The sequence below is a fragment of the Chelonia mydas genome, chromosome 24 (assembly GCF_015237465.2).
Source record: "Chelonia mydas isolate rCheMyd1 chromosome 24, rCheMyd1.pri.v2, whole genome shotgun sequence".
NCBI lineage: Eukaryota > Metazoa > Chordata > Testudines > Cheloniidae > Chelonia > Chelonia mydas.
Window position 1 is genome coordinate 18165416 of NC_051264.2, and position 16180 is coordinate 18181595.

Sequence of the window (16180 nt, forward strand, 5' to 3'; positions counted from 1 at the left end):
TTCATCCAGCCCATACTTCTTTAACTTGCTGACAAGAATACTGTGGGAGACCGTGTCAAAAGCTTTGCTAAAGTCAAGAAACAACACGTCCACTGCTTTCCCTTCATCCACAGAATCAGTAATCTCATCATAGAAGGCGTTTAGATTAGTCAGGCATGACCTTCCCTTGGTGAATCCATGCTGACTGTTCCTGATCACTTTCCTCTCGTGTAAGTGCTTCAGGACTGATTCCTTGAGGACCTGCTCCATGATTTTTCCGGGGACTGAGGTGAGGCTGACTGGCCTGTAGTTCCCAGGATCCTCCTTCTTCCCTTTTTTAAAGATTAGCACTACATTAGCCTTTTTCCAGTCATCCAGGACTTCCCCCATTCCCCACGAGTTTTCAAAGATAATGGCCAATGGCTCTGCAATCACAGCCGCCAATTCCTTTAGCACTCTCGGATGCAACTCGTCCGGCCCCATGGACTTGTGCACGTCCGGCTTTTCTAAATAGTCCCTAACCACCTCTTTCTCCACAGAGGGCTGGCCATCTACTCCCCATGCTGTGATGCCCAGCGCAGCAGTCTGGGAGCTGACCTTGTTAGTGAAGACAGAGGCAAAAAAAGCATTGAGCACATTAGCTTTTTCCACATCCTCTGTCACTAGGTTGCCTCCCTCATTCAGTAAGGGGCCCACACTTTCCTTGGCTTTCTTCTTGTTGCCAACATACCTGAAGAAACCCTTCTTGTTACTCTTGACATCTCTTGCTAGCTGCAGCTCCAGGTGCGATTTGGCCCTCCTGATTTCATTCCTACATGCCCGAGCAATATTTTTATACTCTTCCCTGGCCATATGTCCAAACTTCCACTTCTTGTAAGCTTCTTTTTTATGTTTAAGATCCGCTAGGATTTCACCGTTAAGCCAAGCTGGTCACCTGCCATATTTACTATTCTTTCGACTCATCGGGATGGTTTGTCCCTGTAACCTCAACAGGGATTCCTTGAAATACAGCCAGCTCTCCTGGACTCCCTTCCCCTTCATGTTAGTCCCCCAGGGGATCCTGGCCATCTGTTCCCTGAGGGAGTCGAAGTCTGCTTTCCTGAAGTCCAGGGTCCGTATCCTGCTGCTTACCTTTCTTCCCTGCGTCAGGATCCTGAACTCAACCAACTCATGGTCACTGCCTCCCAGATTCCTGTCCACTTTTGCTTCCCCCACTAATTCTTCCCTGAGGATCGCCCTCATCCTGATACTCTCTAGAAAGTCCCCGTCTGGAGCAGTCTGGCCCCTGGCCCAGGTGGATTGTGGGGAACCAGGCAGTGCCCGGGAAAGGGGACACGGCTGTGCAGTGCCCTGGCTGCCAGATACGAACATGGCCTGGCTCCAGACCAGCAGGGAACATGCCCGCCATAGGGGGCCAACCAGGCGACGAGGGCATTGCCACTGGGGGGCCTCAGGCTGGCTGCTCGGGGGACCCTCTGTGTGCCAGCAGCAGCCCTGAGCTGGGCCTGGCACCTCTGGCATGCTCATTTGCCTTGGAGCAGCTAGCCGGAGTCCTGGCTTTCAGCCCCTTTAACCACTAGGCCCCACTCCCCTCCCAGAGCTGGGGATAAAACCCAGGAGTCCTGGCTCCCAGCCCTCCCCGCCCGCTGTGACCACTAGACCCTGCTTCCCTCCGAGGGCAGGGGACTCTCTTGCTCTGTCACCGGTCCAGTCAGGCTCCAGTATTTGGTCAGCAGCTGCTCTGCGCTGAAGGCCGAGGGCTGGTCTCCCGGCCGGGCCGGTCGGTAGCTCTCAGAGCTGGTGGGGTGGAAAGGGAAGGAAGCGGGAAGTGGCGAGAAGTGTCTGGAATAAAGATCTCGGGGGGTCGGATGGAATAAAGAACAAGGTGGGGAGGGAAAGTTTTATCTCTTGCCACCTACATTTCCTAAGGTAGGATGTGGTTAAAGCAGAAGTGTGGGCGCCAGGACTCCTGGGTTCTCTCCCTGGCTCTGGGAGGGAAGGGGGGTCTAGTGGGTTAGAGCAGGGGGACTGGGAGCCAGGACTCCTGGGTTCTAGCCCCGGCTCTGGGATGGGAATGGGGTCTAGTGGTGCTGAGCAGGGTGGGGCTGGGAGCCAGGACTCCTGGGTTCTGTCCCTGTTGTGCCACTGAGTTCATACGCAACATTCAGCGAGTCGCATCCCCTCACAGGGCCTGGGTTCCCCGGGGTGAGAGGGAGGCAGCATCTATCCCCAGACACCGCCTGTCTGCCCCTCTGTCCGTCCCAGTACACCGCCTCTGTCTGTCTGTCCCTCTGTCCGTCCCCGTACACCGCCTCTCTCTCTCTGTCCGTCTGTCTGTCCCCGTACACCGCCACTCTCTGTCTGTCCCTCTGTCCGTCCCCATACACCGCCTCTGTCTGTCTGTCCCTCTGTCTGTCCCCGTACACCGCCTCTCTCTCTCTGTCCGTCCCCGTACACCGCCTCTCTCTCTCTGTCCCTCTGTCCGTCCCCGTACACCGCCTCTCTCTCTCTGTCCCTCTGTCTGTCCCTGTACACCGCCGCTCTCTGTCTGTCTGTCCGTTCCCGTACACCGCCTCTGTCTGTCTGTCCCTCTGTCTGTCCCCGTACACCGCCGCTCTCTGTCTGTCCGTCCCCGTACACCGCCTCTGTCTGTCTGTCCCTCTATCCATCCCCATACACCGCCTCTGTCTGTCTGTCCCTCTGTCCGTCCCCGTACACCGCCTCTGTCTGTCTGTCCCTCTGTCTGTCCCCGTACACCTCCGCTCTCTGTCTGTCCGTCTGTCCGTCCCCGTACACCGCCTCTGTCTGTCTGTCCGTCTGTCCGTCCCCGTACACCGCCTCTGTCTGTCTGTCCCTCTGTCCGTCCCCGTACATCGCCGCTCTCTGTCTGTCTGTCCCCGTACACCGCCGCTTTCTGTCTGTCCCTCTGTCCGTCGCCGTACACCGCCTCTGTCTGTCTGTCCGTCCCCGTACACCGCCTCTGTCTGTCTGTCCCTCTGTCTGTCCCCGTACACCGCCGCTCTCTGTCTGTCTGTCTGTCCCCGTACACCGCCCCTGTCTGTCTGTCCCTCTGTCTGTCCCCGTACACCGCCGCTCTCTGTCTGTCCGTCCCCGTACACCGCCGCTCTCTGTCTGTCCGTCGCCGTACACCGCCGCTCTCTGTCTGTCTGTCCCCGTACACCGACTCTGTCAGACAACTGTCCGTGGTGCCGACCTACGTACGGGGGCCGGGGGACGAGCTGGGGCTGGCAGCTCTAAATCCCCTGCGCCGTGCAGGGGGTCAGGCTTGATCCCGTGGGTCCCTGTGGGGGTGCCTAGCCCTGAGTCCAAAGCAGTTAAACCAGCGCCAGCCTCCGCTTTCAGTTTCCATCTGACTCGTCCCCTTTTCCCTGGACCAGCTGCGGGGAAAGCTCAGCTCTGAGCCGCACGGAGGGACGGCCGGCGCGGGAGGGAGACCGAGCGGACACCGAGCGCGGCTGGCCGCCCTCGCCCCAGGGCAGGTAGGGCCCCGGCTGCCCCCCTGGCCCCCCGGGGCTCGGATCGACTCGGCTCCGAGCACGGGGCTGGCGTCCCCGGGCAGGGGCCATCGCCTGGGTGTGGAGCCGAGAGCAAAGGGAGCCGCTGCTAACGTGGGGCTGGGGCCCAGGGTCGATCTGGGCTGGGCGAGCCGGCGGGTGGGGTCGGCACTGCGGGGGGGGTGGAGAGCAGGGTCTGACCCTGGCCCTAAAACCTCAACCCTAACCCCTGACGCTCACCTAGCCTCCTTCGCCGTACCCCTCGCCCCATAGCCCTAACCCCATAACTCTACCCCGGCCCCATAGCCCTTACCCCATAACTCTGTCCCTAACCCCATAGCCCTTACCCCATAGCCCTTACCCCATAACTCTACCCCGGCCCCATAGCCCTAACCCCATAACTCTGTCCCTTACCCCATAGCCCTAACCCCATAGCCCTTACCCCATAACTCTGTCCCTTACCCCATAGCCCTAACCCCATAGCCCTTACCCCATAACTCTATCCCTTACCCCATAGCCCTTACCCCATAACTCTACCCCTGGCCCCATAGCCCTTACCCCATAACTCTATCCCTTACCCCATAGCCCTTACCCCATAACTCTACCCCGGCCCCATAGCCCTAACCCCATAACTCTGTCCCTTACCCCATAGCCCTAACCCCATAGCCCTTACCCCATAACTCTGTCCCTTACCCCATAGCCCTAACCCCATAACTCTACCCCGGCCCCATAGCCCTTACCCCATAACTCTGTCCCTAACCCCATAGCCCTAACCCCATAGCCCTTACCCCATAACTCTGTCCCTTACCCCATAGCCCTAACCCCATAGCCCTTACCCCATAACTCTACCCCTGGCCCCATAGCCCTTACCCCATAACTCTACCCCCGGCCCCATAGCCCTAACCCCATAGCCCTAACCCTGGCCCCATAGCCCTTACCCCATAACTCTGTCCCTTACCCCATAGCCCTTACCCCATAACTCTATCCCTTACCCCATAGCCTAACCCCATAGCCCTAACCCCATAACTCTACCCCTGGCCCCATAGCCCTTACCCCATAACTCTATCCCTTACCCCATAGCCCTAACCCCATAGCCCTTACCCCATAACTCTATCCCTTACCCCATAGCCCTAACCCCATAGCCCTAACCCTGGCCCCATAGCCCTTACCCCATAGCCCTAACCCCATAACTCTACCCCTGGCCCCATAGCCCTTACCCCATAACTCTACCCCTTGCCCCCACTCCATAATTCTACCCCCACCCCATAACTCTACCCCCTACCCCATAGCCCTAACCCCATAACCCCTACCCTTTACCCCTAACTCTGTACTCCTAGCCCCATAGCCCTAACTCCATAGCTCTACCCCTTACTCCTAACCCCAAAGCCCTAACTCCGTCACAATGGCTGTGAATGGGCCCGCAGACCCCAGCGCCCCTTCCTCTGCTGCTGGGGGCTGCGTCTGCAGTGAAACCCGCTTCCTTCCCAAAGCCCCTGGCGCTGCGCCATCTCCCTGGGCTCTGCCCCTCTTTGGAGGGCTCTGCTCAATGCCCGCGGGTGCCCGGGCTGGGCTGTGCCGGTCCAGCAGTGCTGGGCGCCGTCGGGCCACACGAGCAGAGCCCTGGCTCGAGCTGGGGGATGGTTCTGGCTGGAAATGCAGGTTGGGGTTGTGACGGGTTCCCCCCAGGGAGCCACCTGGAACTGGGGTACCACTGAGCCCCCTGACCCACCAGCCTGGGCTCCCTCTCACCCTGTACGGCTGTGACACGCTGCAAAGTCCTCCAGCTGTACTTTCCCAGCATTCACACGGGGGGGGGGGACACACACCCAGCTGCAGTTACACGCCGGGGCTCTCACCACCAGCCTCCCAGCCTGGGGCCCCAGAGCAGTGCCCTCCTGCCCTGGTCAAATCTGGGCAGTACGTGGGTTTAACACCCGTCCGCCTCTCCCTCAGTGTGAAGAGAACAACGCACACTTCTGCCAGCCAAGCCGAGATTTTCCCCAAGCACTCCAGGCAAAGCTCACGGGTTTGGATTAAAACATAAAATGAGTTTATTAACTACAAAATACCAATTTTAAGTGATTATAAGGGATAGCAAACGGCTCAAAGCAGATTACCTGGCAAATAAACAAAAAAAGCAAAGTAAGTTTAAGAAAGATGGGATATGAACTCGCAGATTCTCGCCCTGATGGATGATACAAGCAGGCTGCAGATTTGTAAGGGGAAAGCTGCACCCAGGTGTTTCATACACAGGCTAGAAATCCCTTCAGCCTGGGCCCAGCACTTCCTCCCGTTCAGTCTTTGTTCCTCAGGTGTTTCCAGGAGTCTCTTTGGGTGGGGAGTGAAGAACCCCAGATGGCGTCATTCCCTGCCTTACGTAGCTTTTGCATCGGGCGGGAGCCCTTTGTTCCAAAACATGGTTCCCAGACCGGGTTGTGGGAAAACCCTGACATCCCAAGATGGAGACCAGCATCATGTGGCCTGGCCGCATGGCCTTGGAGAGTCATAGCAGCCGTCCCTCCCAGGCTGTCTGTGGTGTTCTCAGGAAGGCTCCCAGGTGGGAGATAAATGTCTCCTAAGGCCTGTGGTTTTTTCCTAATGGCCCATTGCCCTGAATAGGCCCTTCCCCACCAGCTGTCTTGCCTAGTGGGCATTCCCCAGGGGTCACTACATTTGATGGACAGACACATAGTCAATATTTATAACTTCAGATACCAAAATGTTACATGCACACACATAGGACAGTCCTAGTCAGCAAACCGTCCCTTGTCCAGCGACACCTCACAGGACTTGTGGAAAATGCATCAGAATTATGCCATAATCCTATCATCCTAATAGCACCGTGAAGACTGCGGGGTGCAGTGTCACGGGGTCACCGCCTGGAAGAAAACCGAAGGGGAAACCGGTGGCAGTGTTTTGTTTCGAAAGGCCGGGTTGTGTCCAAAGGGAGCTGGGTTGTGTTAAAACCAAAGGGCCAGAAAGGGTAAAAAAACTCCTAGAAATGCCATGGAAAAGAGAGGGGGGCAGCTGGGGGTCAAGTGATTCATTTGGAGCCGAAGTTCGCAAACGGGTGAGATTCTTCTAAAAACAAAAAATGGAAAAGGGTAAACATTTCGTTCCTCCCCCAAACGGATTTATTCTGCGGGGTTTTGCTTCGGCAAGACCACCAGCCGTGTTCCCCTCTTGGATGGAGTCGAAACAATTCTTTCCCCTGGATATTCTGGCCACTGAATGGGAAAAAACTCAATCTTCGCTCAGCCCGTGGCTGCCAGGCAGCCGGAGAGAGCTTGGAGATGGGGTGCAACTGAGGCAAGAGACCTCCGCATGCCCCCATGGCTCCATCCCCGTGGCCTCTGGCTCCCCTTCTATGGTCCTTCTAGGGGCCCCATCACCGCAGCCTCATGTATTGTCCCTCACTCCACCTAGGGGGCCAGAGCAGTGCTGTTATCCCCATTGTACGGATGGGGAAACTGAGGCACAGAGCAGTTGAGACCGGGGATGGTCCGGCCTTGAAATGCTGAGTGCAGCAATGCCAAAACACCTTTCAAAACCTGGCCCAAGTGGCGGGGACTCTTGCTGTAACCACTGGACCGTTCTACCTGTCCAGCAGCAGCCCCGCCGGGTGCGACTAAAGGGGCTCTGGCAGGGGGTCTGCAGCGATGCCCAGGAGCGCCAGGGCTTGTCTGCCCCAGGGTGAGCTGCCGTGGGCCGTGCTGGCGTCCGTACGCTGCACCCGGGGCGGGTGGAAGGGTCTCCCACAGTTTGGGGGGCCTGGCTCTGTGTCTCATCCCCTCACGCTGACCCTCCCTGCTCTGTGTCCCGCAGGCCGCCCCCCCGGCGCGATGGAGATCCCCATGCTGGCCCCCATCTGCCTGGTGGAGAACAGCCCGGCGGGGGAGCTGCGGGCGCAGCAGGAGGCGCTGCGGGTGCTGGCGGAGATCTCCCAGCCCGTGGCGGTGGTGGCCATCGCCGGGCTGTACCGCACCGGCAAGTCCTACCTCCTGAATCGACTGGCCGGCAAGAGAACAGGTGGGAGACGTGAGCCCTGCCCCTGGGCGGCAGGACTCCTGGGTTCTCTCCCTGGCGCTGGCAGGGGAAAGGGGTCTAGTGGGTCAGAGCGGGGGGGCTGGGAGACAGGACTCCTGGGTTCTCTCCCTGGCTCTGGGAGGGGAGTGGGTTCTAGTGGTCGGGGGGGCAGGACTCCTGGGTTCCCTCGCTCTGCGACTGTCCCAGCTCCACCCCTCTCTCCCCAGGGTTCTCGCTGGGCTCCACCATCCAGTCGCACACGAAGGGCATCTGGATGTGGTGCCTGCCCCACCCCCGCCGGGCCGGCCACACCCTGGTGCTGCTGGACACCGAGGGGCTGGGCGACGTGGAGAAGGTGAGTGGGGCCGGGGGGCAGTGTATGAGAATCAGCCAATTTGCAGAGCAGGATGGAACGGCCCTTGTAGTTCCCAGGGGATGCTGGGACTTATAGTTCAGGGCAAGGCATGCTGGGAAAGGGGATGGGGTATTTAAGGAGCTCCCGCTGCTAAGGGACAGACTCAGCGAGCCCCATGTAGAGGAAGGAGGCTCTGTCTGATGTGGGGCTGACGCCCTCTGAGGGGGGCAGTGCCAATGCTGGGAGGGCTGGGGATGCCGTGGCGGGGCTGGGAAGGGAGGCCCAAGGGCGTGGCTGGAAACACCTGTCGTTACCGGGGAGAACTGTTGAGATAGCGAAAATGTTTCCTGTCCCAAATCGTGAAGAAAAGTCAAAATGGGGTGAAAGTGTCAGGGCTTGAAAATCGGAAACGTGTCCTGGGTCCGGGTCACGCAAAAACTTGGATCATTTTCAAACATTTTGATTTTCCATCTTTTTTTTCTTTCTTTCTTAACTGGGTCTAAATTTACCAAAATGTTGGCAACAAGACGTCACTTTGCCTTGAGAAACATCCAGTTTCCAGTTAGACAAACAGCCAGTCGGGCCGTTTCCACAATTCTGAAACTTTTCCCCCAATAATTTTTCAAGTCGGGAAACCTTAACCAACCCTGTTTCGCCAGTGATTTTGGTGTCAACAATTCGACGGTCTCCAGTGACAATTTCATGACCCATTCTAGTCGGGGAGGGCAGGCCTGGGATTTGGGGGAGCCAGCTTCAAATCCCTGCTCCACAGACCCCCGGTGTGACCTTGGACTCGGTTTCCCCACCCCGCCCGCCAGAGGGAGTGTGACGATAAATACATTCGCTCTGGAGAGGGGCTCAGACCCGGCCGATAAGATGGATCCTTTGAGAAGGATCCCGCAGCCTTGGCCATATGTCGGCATCGCTCTGCTGTAGGTGGAGGGAAGAGCTGGCATCGCCAGCCACCAGGAGGGCAAAAAAAAGTCGGGACCCAAAAAATGCACGAGAGCAGCTGGACCCAACGGCGGGGAGGGGGGCTTGTCGCCTTCCCAAAGTTTAAATGGAGCCATGTGGGTTAGAAACATAATTCAGTAAAAAAAAGCAATAGGAGCTCCTGCCCCATCCCATGCCTCCGGGAGCTGCGGATTTAACGGGGTGGGGGAGGGGAATATGCCAACCCCAAATAGCGACTCTCCTGGCTCCAAGAATGGGAATTCACTGTGGCCTGGACTGGGACTCCAGAGAGCTGGGAGCTGGTCTACTAGCCATCCCTCCCCCATGCCTCAGTTTCCTCATCTGTGCCATGGGGCCAGGGATCCCGCCGTGCTCTGCGTTGGGCTGTGAGCTCTGTGGCTGGGATGCGCTCGGGCCGGTGACGGTGGGTGTCGTTCCAGGGCAACACGAAGAACGACACGTGGATCTTCGCCCTGGCCGTGCCGCTCAGCAGCACCCTGGTCTATAACAGCCAGGGCACCATCAGCCAGCAGGCCATGGACCAGCTGCAGTATCCTTGCCTGGGGGCCGGGGCTGGGAGTTTGGGGGGCCCCATGTCCCCGGAGAAGGACCCCGTAGTTCCATCCAAATTCATCACCCCCAGCGAAATCGTGACACCGCGGCCCCCTCTAGCGGCCTCTCTGCGTGGTGGGTAACAACCCACTACTGCCACCAGCTGGCAGAATCACTGCTTCGGCTGCAGTGCTGCAGGGGGCTGCTCTGGACCCTGGAGGTGGTGGGTTCGATCCCTGCTTCCTGGTGTTGTGATGGAATATCTTCCCCTTTCCCCAGTCCCTTCTGAGCCCCCATCGCAGGTGGGTTGGGGGGCCCTGAGGGATCGGGACCCCCCTGCGGGGGGCACCAAGTATCCAGTTCCTTGACTGGCTCCCAGCTACGTGACGGAGCTGACGGAGTGCATCAAGGTGAAGGCGGCAGGCGAGGGCGGCCGGCAGGAGCGGGAGGATTCGGCCGAGTTCGTGCGGTTCTTCCCGGCCTTCGTGTGGGCCGTGCGGGATTTCACGCTGCAGCTGGAGCTGGACGGGCGGGAGATCACCGAGGACGAATACCTGGAGAACGGCCTGAAACTAAAGCCAGGTAGGGGAGCGGTGCTGGCCCCAGGGTGGTGCTAGGGGGCGCCGTGCTGCAGGGGGCGGGGCAGGGCTCTCCCCGGCAGTCGGGGCTGGCCCCAGGGTGGCACTGGGGGGCGCCATGCTTGCAGGGGGGGTGACTTTTGTTCGAGACACAAACCCAGGCTGGTGACACCTTGTGGGTGTTACCGGTCCCTGGGAGTTGGGGCATTCGCTGTCCCAGCCACATTCCAGCTTGGACAGTTCCCCGGCTCTCCTCAATCCCCTGTGGATATTGGGGTCTCTCCCCCCAAGGAGCATCTGTCCAGCAGCTGCCGTGCTGCCCCCCAGAAGCAGCCACATGTCGGCGCAGGGCTGCTGCCCAGCTCCCGTCTCCTCCCCAGGCAGCAGCCGGCGAGCCCAGCTCTACAACCTGCCCCGCGAGTGCATCCGCCAGTTCTTCCCGGCCCGGAAATGCTTCGTCTTCGTCCAGCCGGCCGGCAGGAGGGACCTGCCCCGGCTGGAGGAGCTGCAGGAGGACGAGCTGGAGCCCGAGTTCCGGGAGCAGGTGGCCCGGTTCTGCCACCACATCTGGGAGACGTCGAAGCCCAAGACCATCCCAGGCGGCCACGTGTGACCGGGGCCAGTGAGTGTCGGGAGCCCTTGGGCCAGGGCTGTCCCGGAGTCAGGGGGCCGATGCCCTGGAACTGCTCCGAACGAAGCCAGCCAGGACTCTGCTTGAGCCTCTGTCACCCGGGCAAGAAGACTACACGGCTTCGGCCTTCCTGGGTCTGACCTCGGAGCATTCAGCCCCCTGTTCTCCCCGCAGCGAGTCCCCACAGCCAAAGGGCCCTGCGTTCCCCCCCCCGGCACAGTGTCACCTGGTTGCTTCCCCCTCTTGGGTCTCAGGTTATGAAGGGCTCGGGCCATCGCCCACGTGCAGCCAGCTGGAGCCGCCTCACCTGCCCCAAGGGTCTCAGCAAAAGTCACACACCCTTATTCCCACCACCCAGGCATTGGTGCAGTACAGAGGGAAACTGAGGCACACACAACATTCATGGAAAACAGTCAGGCTCACATAGGCTCACGTACAACATAATGAGGAAAACCCACTTCATCACGGGGTCACCAGCTCCCCATGCGATGCTGGGGCCAATGGGCCTCGTGGGCGGGATGAACCGAGCCGGGAGGGGGTCCTCTATGGCCAGCACTGGTGGGGCCAAGGCTGGAGCCTGCGCCTAGCTCTGGGGTGTGCGGTTAGGAGGGTCGCTAGAAAATTGTCAAGAGGTGGAACAAAGCCGCGGAAACGACCCGCAGGGGGAGAACAGGCTGGGTGCGGGGGAGCCCAACAGAGGAGATCTGGTTAGTGGATCCCAGGGGAGATGGGGAGAGGCCTAGATAGGAGGGTGGGCGCGTCTCCCCGGGGAGGGACACCTGGGTCCCAAAGGGCCGTTTGGGCTGTAGAGAAAGGCAGAGCAGGGCCCTGCGGCTGAGGTGGGCGGGGGGTGAAGCTAAGCGCGTCCCAACGAGAGATGAGGCACTAATTGCTCAGAGGGACTGGAGCGCATCTGGGCTTGGGAGGGGGGCATGTCCCATGCTCCGTGTCTGTCCTGCAGGGGGAGGGCAGGTCAAGGGGTGCAAGGAGGGGCAGGGAGCAGCCGGGGTCCTGGAGGTTGTGGGGAGGCTCTGGGAGGGGCAGGGCACCCTGGCACTGACCCTGCTCCCCTCCGGCCGCGCTGGGCCCCTGGCGCTGACCCTGCCCCCCTCCAGCCACGCTGGGCCCCCTGGCGCTGACCCTGCCCCTCCGGCCGCGCTGGGACCCCGGTGCTGACCCTGCCCCTCCGGCCACGCTGGGCCCCCTGGCGCAGACCCTGCCCCCCTCCGGCCGCGCCAGGCCCCCTGGCGCAAACCCTGTCCCCCTCCAGCTGCGCTGGGCCCCCTGGCGCTGACCCTGCCCCTCCGGCCGCGCTGGGCCCCCTGGCGCAAACCCTGCCCCCCTCCGGCCACGCTGGGACCCCGGCGCTGACCCTGCCCCTCCGGCCGTGCTGGGCCCCTGGCGCTGACCCTGCCCCCCTCCAGCCGCACTGGGCCCCCTGGCGCTGACCCTGTCCCCCTCCAGCCACGCTGGGCCCCCTGGCGCTGACCCTGCCCCTCCGGCCGTGCTGGGGACCCTGGCACTGACCCTGCCCCTCCGGCAGTGCTGGGGACCCTGGCGGTGACCTACGTCGACGCCATCCGCAGCGGGGCGGTGCCCTGCATGGAGAGCGCGGTGCTGGCCCTGGCGCAGATCGAGAACTCGGCGGCGGTGGGGGAGGCCGTGGCTGTCTACGAGGAGCAGCTGGCGCAGCAGGCGGCGCTGCCCACGGAGAGCGTGCAGGAGCTGCTGGAGCTGCACGCCCAGTGCGAGCGGGAGGCGCTGCGGGCGTTCATGGCGCGCGCCTTCAAGGACGACGACCGCAGCTTCCAAGGGGAGCTCATGGTACGGCCCCTCGCGCCAGCCCCAGGGGTTATGGGATAGCTGCCCCACAGCAGGATAGGCGGGGATGGGGCTCCCCTGATCCCGTTCCCCGGGTATCTCCCAACCCCGGCCCCTGCTTAGCTGGAGATCCAAGATGAAAGACCAAGGGGACCCGGCCTCATCTCCAGCCCCGGCTGCATGCAGATTGGCTCACGTCGCTGCCCCATTTGGGCCCTGTCCTCGCTCACCCCTGCCCTGTCTGTGCCCCACCTGGCAGCGCCGCCTGGAGGAGCAGAAGCAGGAGCTCTGCCGGCGCAATGAGCTGGCGTCGTTGGATCGCTGCACGGCCACCCTGCTGGAGCTGTGGGACGAGCTGGACTACCAGATCGGCCGTGGCTCTGCGATGGGGTTTCTCCCTTTCCTTGCCCAGCCGGGATCACGGAGCGATACGCAAACCTCCTCGCAGAAAACGAGGCCGTTTCAGAGCAGACCTGCCGCGCCCTGCTGGAGGAGCTCTCGGCCGCCATGCAGCAGAAACTCAGCGCCGGGCGTTACTCCCAGCCCAGCGGGTACCAGGCCTACGACAGGGACCAGAACCGAGCGGTGGAGGACTACAGGGCGAAGCCCAACAAAGGGGTCACGGTGAGTGTCTGAAATTAGCCCCCCTCCCCTCCAGCCTGACAGTTACAACAGCACGCGCAGCTCCGGGAGAAGGTTCATCCATTCTCAGCCCACTGAGGGACCCCTGTAATCAGTGGGTCCGACCTCCTGCATAGCACAGGGCGTAGGACGTCCCTGAAGTGATTCCTGTTTAAGGAGAGCAGCTCTCACAGAGAAACACCCCTCATTCCCCAGCAGGTGCGAGCATTTTCTTTGTGGGAAGGCAGCTCCTCTCAACCCAGTCACTTGCTTTCTGACCCTGGGGTCTGGCGCGCCATTGGGAAGCCCCCACCAAAGTGTCGATTTTCCTCCCCCGAGAGGATGAGGCTGCAGAGAGGTGGGATCAGCCCCTGTGCTGCAGCTCAGCTCCCATCTTCCCACCCCTGACTCCGGCCCCTGTCATCCCGCCGGCTTCCTGGGGAGAACATTTTGCCCCGAGGCGGAATAAAGTCCCCTGTGAGACCCACATCCCTGAGGAAGGAGGGAGCTCATTAGCATATTGATTGGATGAATAATCCAGCACTTGGCCATCTCTGGTCCAGGCGGAGGAGACTCTGGAGCAGTTCCTGGCCAGTAAGAAGGCGGAGGCAGAGGCCGTGCTGAAAGCCGACATCCTGCTGACTGAGGCGGAGAAGCACGTGGCTGGTGAGACCCCGCAAACAAGTCCCTGCCCCCTTTTCTTTGCAGCCTAACCAGTTTCCATCGCTGCAGCATGTCCGTGCAGTGCCCGGTGCCGCGGGGCCCTGGGCCAGGACTGGGGCTCGTGGGTGCTACGGCAGACTGCAAATAATACCGGGGTCACACACTGCAGAGCGTCTGTCGGCCAAACTCATTGCACCCACCAGGAGCTCTCTGCATCCCCCCCGCCCCAGCAAACTCCCTGGATGCCCCTTCCCAGCCCCCTTTATTTTAGAGACTCCCTGAAACCCCTGCCCCTCCTCCCATGCCAGGTGCTCTGAATGCCCCTCACTTCTTCCCACACCCAGAGCTCTGCATGCCCCCCACTCCTCCAATGCCCAGGGCTCTGCATGCCCCCTACTCCTCCATGCCCAGGGCTCTGTGGGTCCCCATCCAAACTGCCCTTCAAGCCGTGGTTAGGTAGGTCCCATGCTGAGACGCTGGTGGCATGGGAATGGCTCCCTAGTTACCCCTCCCTGTCTCATGCCAACCGAGTCGGGGGCGCGGGTTTGCACGGTGCCCGGGGGCTGCTCCGGGCGGTTGGGGGAGGGGTTGTGCCTCTATTTCCCCCTTTCTTTCCCCCCCAAAGAGGAGAAGCAGAAGGCTGAGCTGCTGGAGCAGCAGCGGAAGGCGGCGGAGGAGAAGCGGCTGCAGACGGAGCAGCTGATGAAGGACCAGGAGCGCAGCCACCAGGAGAACGTGAAGCAGCTGGAGGCCAAGGTGGCAGAGGAGCTGGCCAGTGCCCGGCAGGAGGCGGAGCGGGCCCTGGAGAGCAAGCTGAAGGAGCAGGAGGCCATGCTGCAGAAGGGCTTCGCGGAGAAAGCCAGGCTGATGGAGGACGAGATCTCGGGCCTCAAGCGGGAGATCAGCTCTGCCAGCAAAACTGACTTTCTGTCAGGCCTTTTCAGCACCATCAAGGAGGGGCTGAGAACCGTTGCCAGCGTGTCCGATTTTCTGACATCCAGGCGCCAGCAGGGGAAGGGGACGAGTAACCTGAGTAAAACCCAGAGACGAAAGTAGCCGGGCCCCTGTGGGGTCCTCCCTGGCGGCAAGTCCCCCAAACGCTGCTTCCCTTTAGAATCAAAAGCTTCTGCTGACTAATTCCTGCGATCTGCCAGCCCCCACAGCTACTAACACGGCCTGGAGCTGTCTGCAAAAGGAAATCACCGGACGCCTGGGTTCTGTCCTCTGCTGTGAGAGGGGAGCAGGGTCTAGTGGTCAGAGTGGGTGGGCTGGGAGCCAGGATGTCTGGGTTCTCTCCCCACCTCCTACACTGTAATTCTGTGTAACGTTGTGCTCACTGTTCTGTGCCTCAGTTTCCACTCTGTGAAATGGGGACCTTCCCTCTGGGTGGGGAGGACGAAGCGTTGTTTGTCTGTTAGGTGCTGAGCGGATGGTGCTATCCACATGCACAGTGGTAACACGGGGATCTCCAGCGAATGGCTCCAATTTCCCTCTCTGCCCCTATATCTGTGTAAATGCAACCCCACTCCCAGGGCTCTCCCCGCTGTCGGCGCTGGAATGGGGCTGCCGGGTGTCTAGGGAGAGGCAGCTGTGGGGATGTCTCCTTTCCCCAGCTCAGCATGCTGAAAGCTAGGTCATTATCCCCCCGGCTGTAACGGGAGCTGCTGGCACGTGGCTACAAGCTCTCCAATGCCTGTATCTCCCTGCGCCGGAAGACTCTGCGCCCTGCAGCCTGGGTATGAATTAAACAGGTTTGCATCAGCTGGAGCAGCCGTGTCCCAGTGTCTGTATTAACGACACTCCTGAGTCAATCGCAGTCGCTCTCCCTCCACCAGCCACACTGAGAAAACACAGAGGTGGAGGGGCTATTTCTCTCCTCTGCGGAAGCACGCAGCTGTCCCATGAGGCTTTGCAGCATTAGATTCCCCCTTGCACACTGACAGATATTGATATGGAGAAGATCCTACAATCGGAGCTAAACGGAAGGAGCAATTAAGCCCCTTCATGGAGTGAGATGGCCGGAAATTACAGAAGCCACTGTCCAAGGCACTGGGCCACAGGCCGAGGCTAGAGCAAAAATTAAAGGCAGGTAGTTTCCCTGGTTGCAAAGGCAGTGGCTGAGGTTTGGGGCTGATGTGTCTGTGGGTGTTTTAGAGCAGAAAATCCAGGAGAAAGGGAGAGAAGCAATGGCGAGCGAGCGTGAGCCCAAGCAGGAAGCAAAGGGACAGCTTCTTAGGCACAGATCTGGCTGGAGAGGCACACTGGGGATGTCTGAGCAAGAAACTTCCCACTATTGTATGTCTCCATTGCAGTCCAGGAGGCAGGCCTGGGTGGGCATTCGTTGTAAAGACACAGGATCGCACCCAAGAACAGACCTGACTCGTAGCTTCGATTTCTCCTCTTAATAGAAACAACCCTGCGATGCCCCAGTAATCAGCCAACCCCACGGGCCAGAAGGGCAGCAGCAGGTTTCTGAACAGCAGCC

At 60.4% G+C, this 16180-nt stretch overlaps 1 protein-coding gene across 1 annotated transcript; it reads left to right on the forward strand.

Moving 5' to 3' along the window:
* Positions 1-7058: 7058 nt before the first annotated feature.
* LOC102940118 (guanylate-binding protein 1-like) lies at positions 7059-15462 on the forward strand. The gene is given in 11 exon segments (XM_043535405.1): positions 7059-7187; positions 7320-7523; positions 7748-7875; positions 9270-9379; positions 9761-9963; positions 10340-10585; positions 12134-12414; positions 12671-12770; positions 12923-13035; positions 13596-13698; positions 14321-15462. Coding segments are annotated over 11 exon segments (1953 nt in total). The 5' UTR covers positions 7059-7153; the 3' UTR covers positions 14752-15462.
* The last annotated feature ends 718 nt before the right edge of the window (positions 15463-16180 follow it).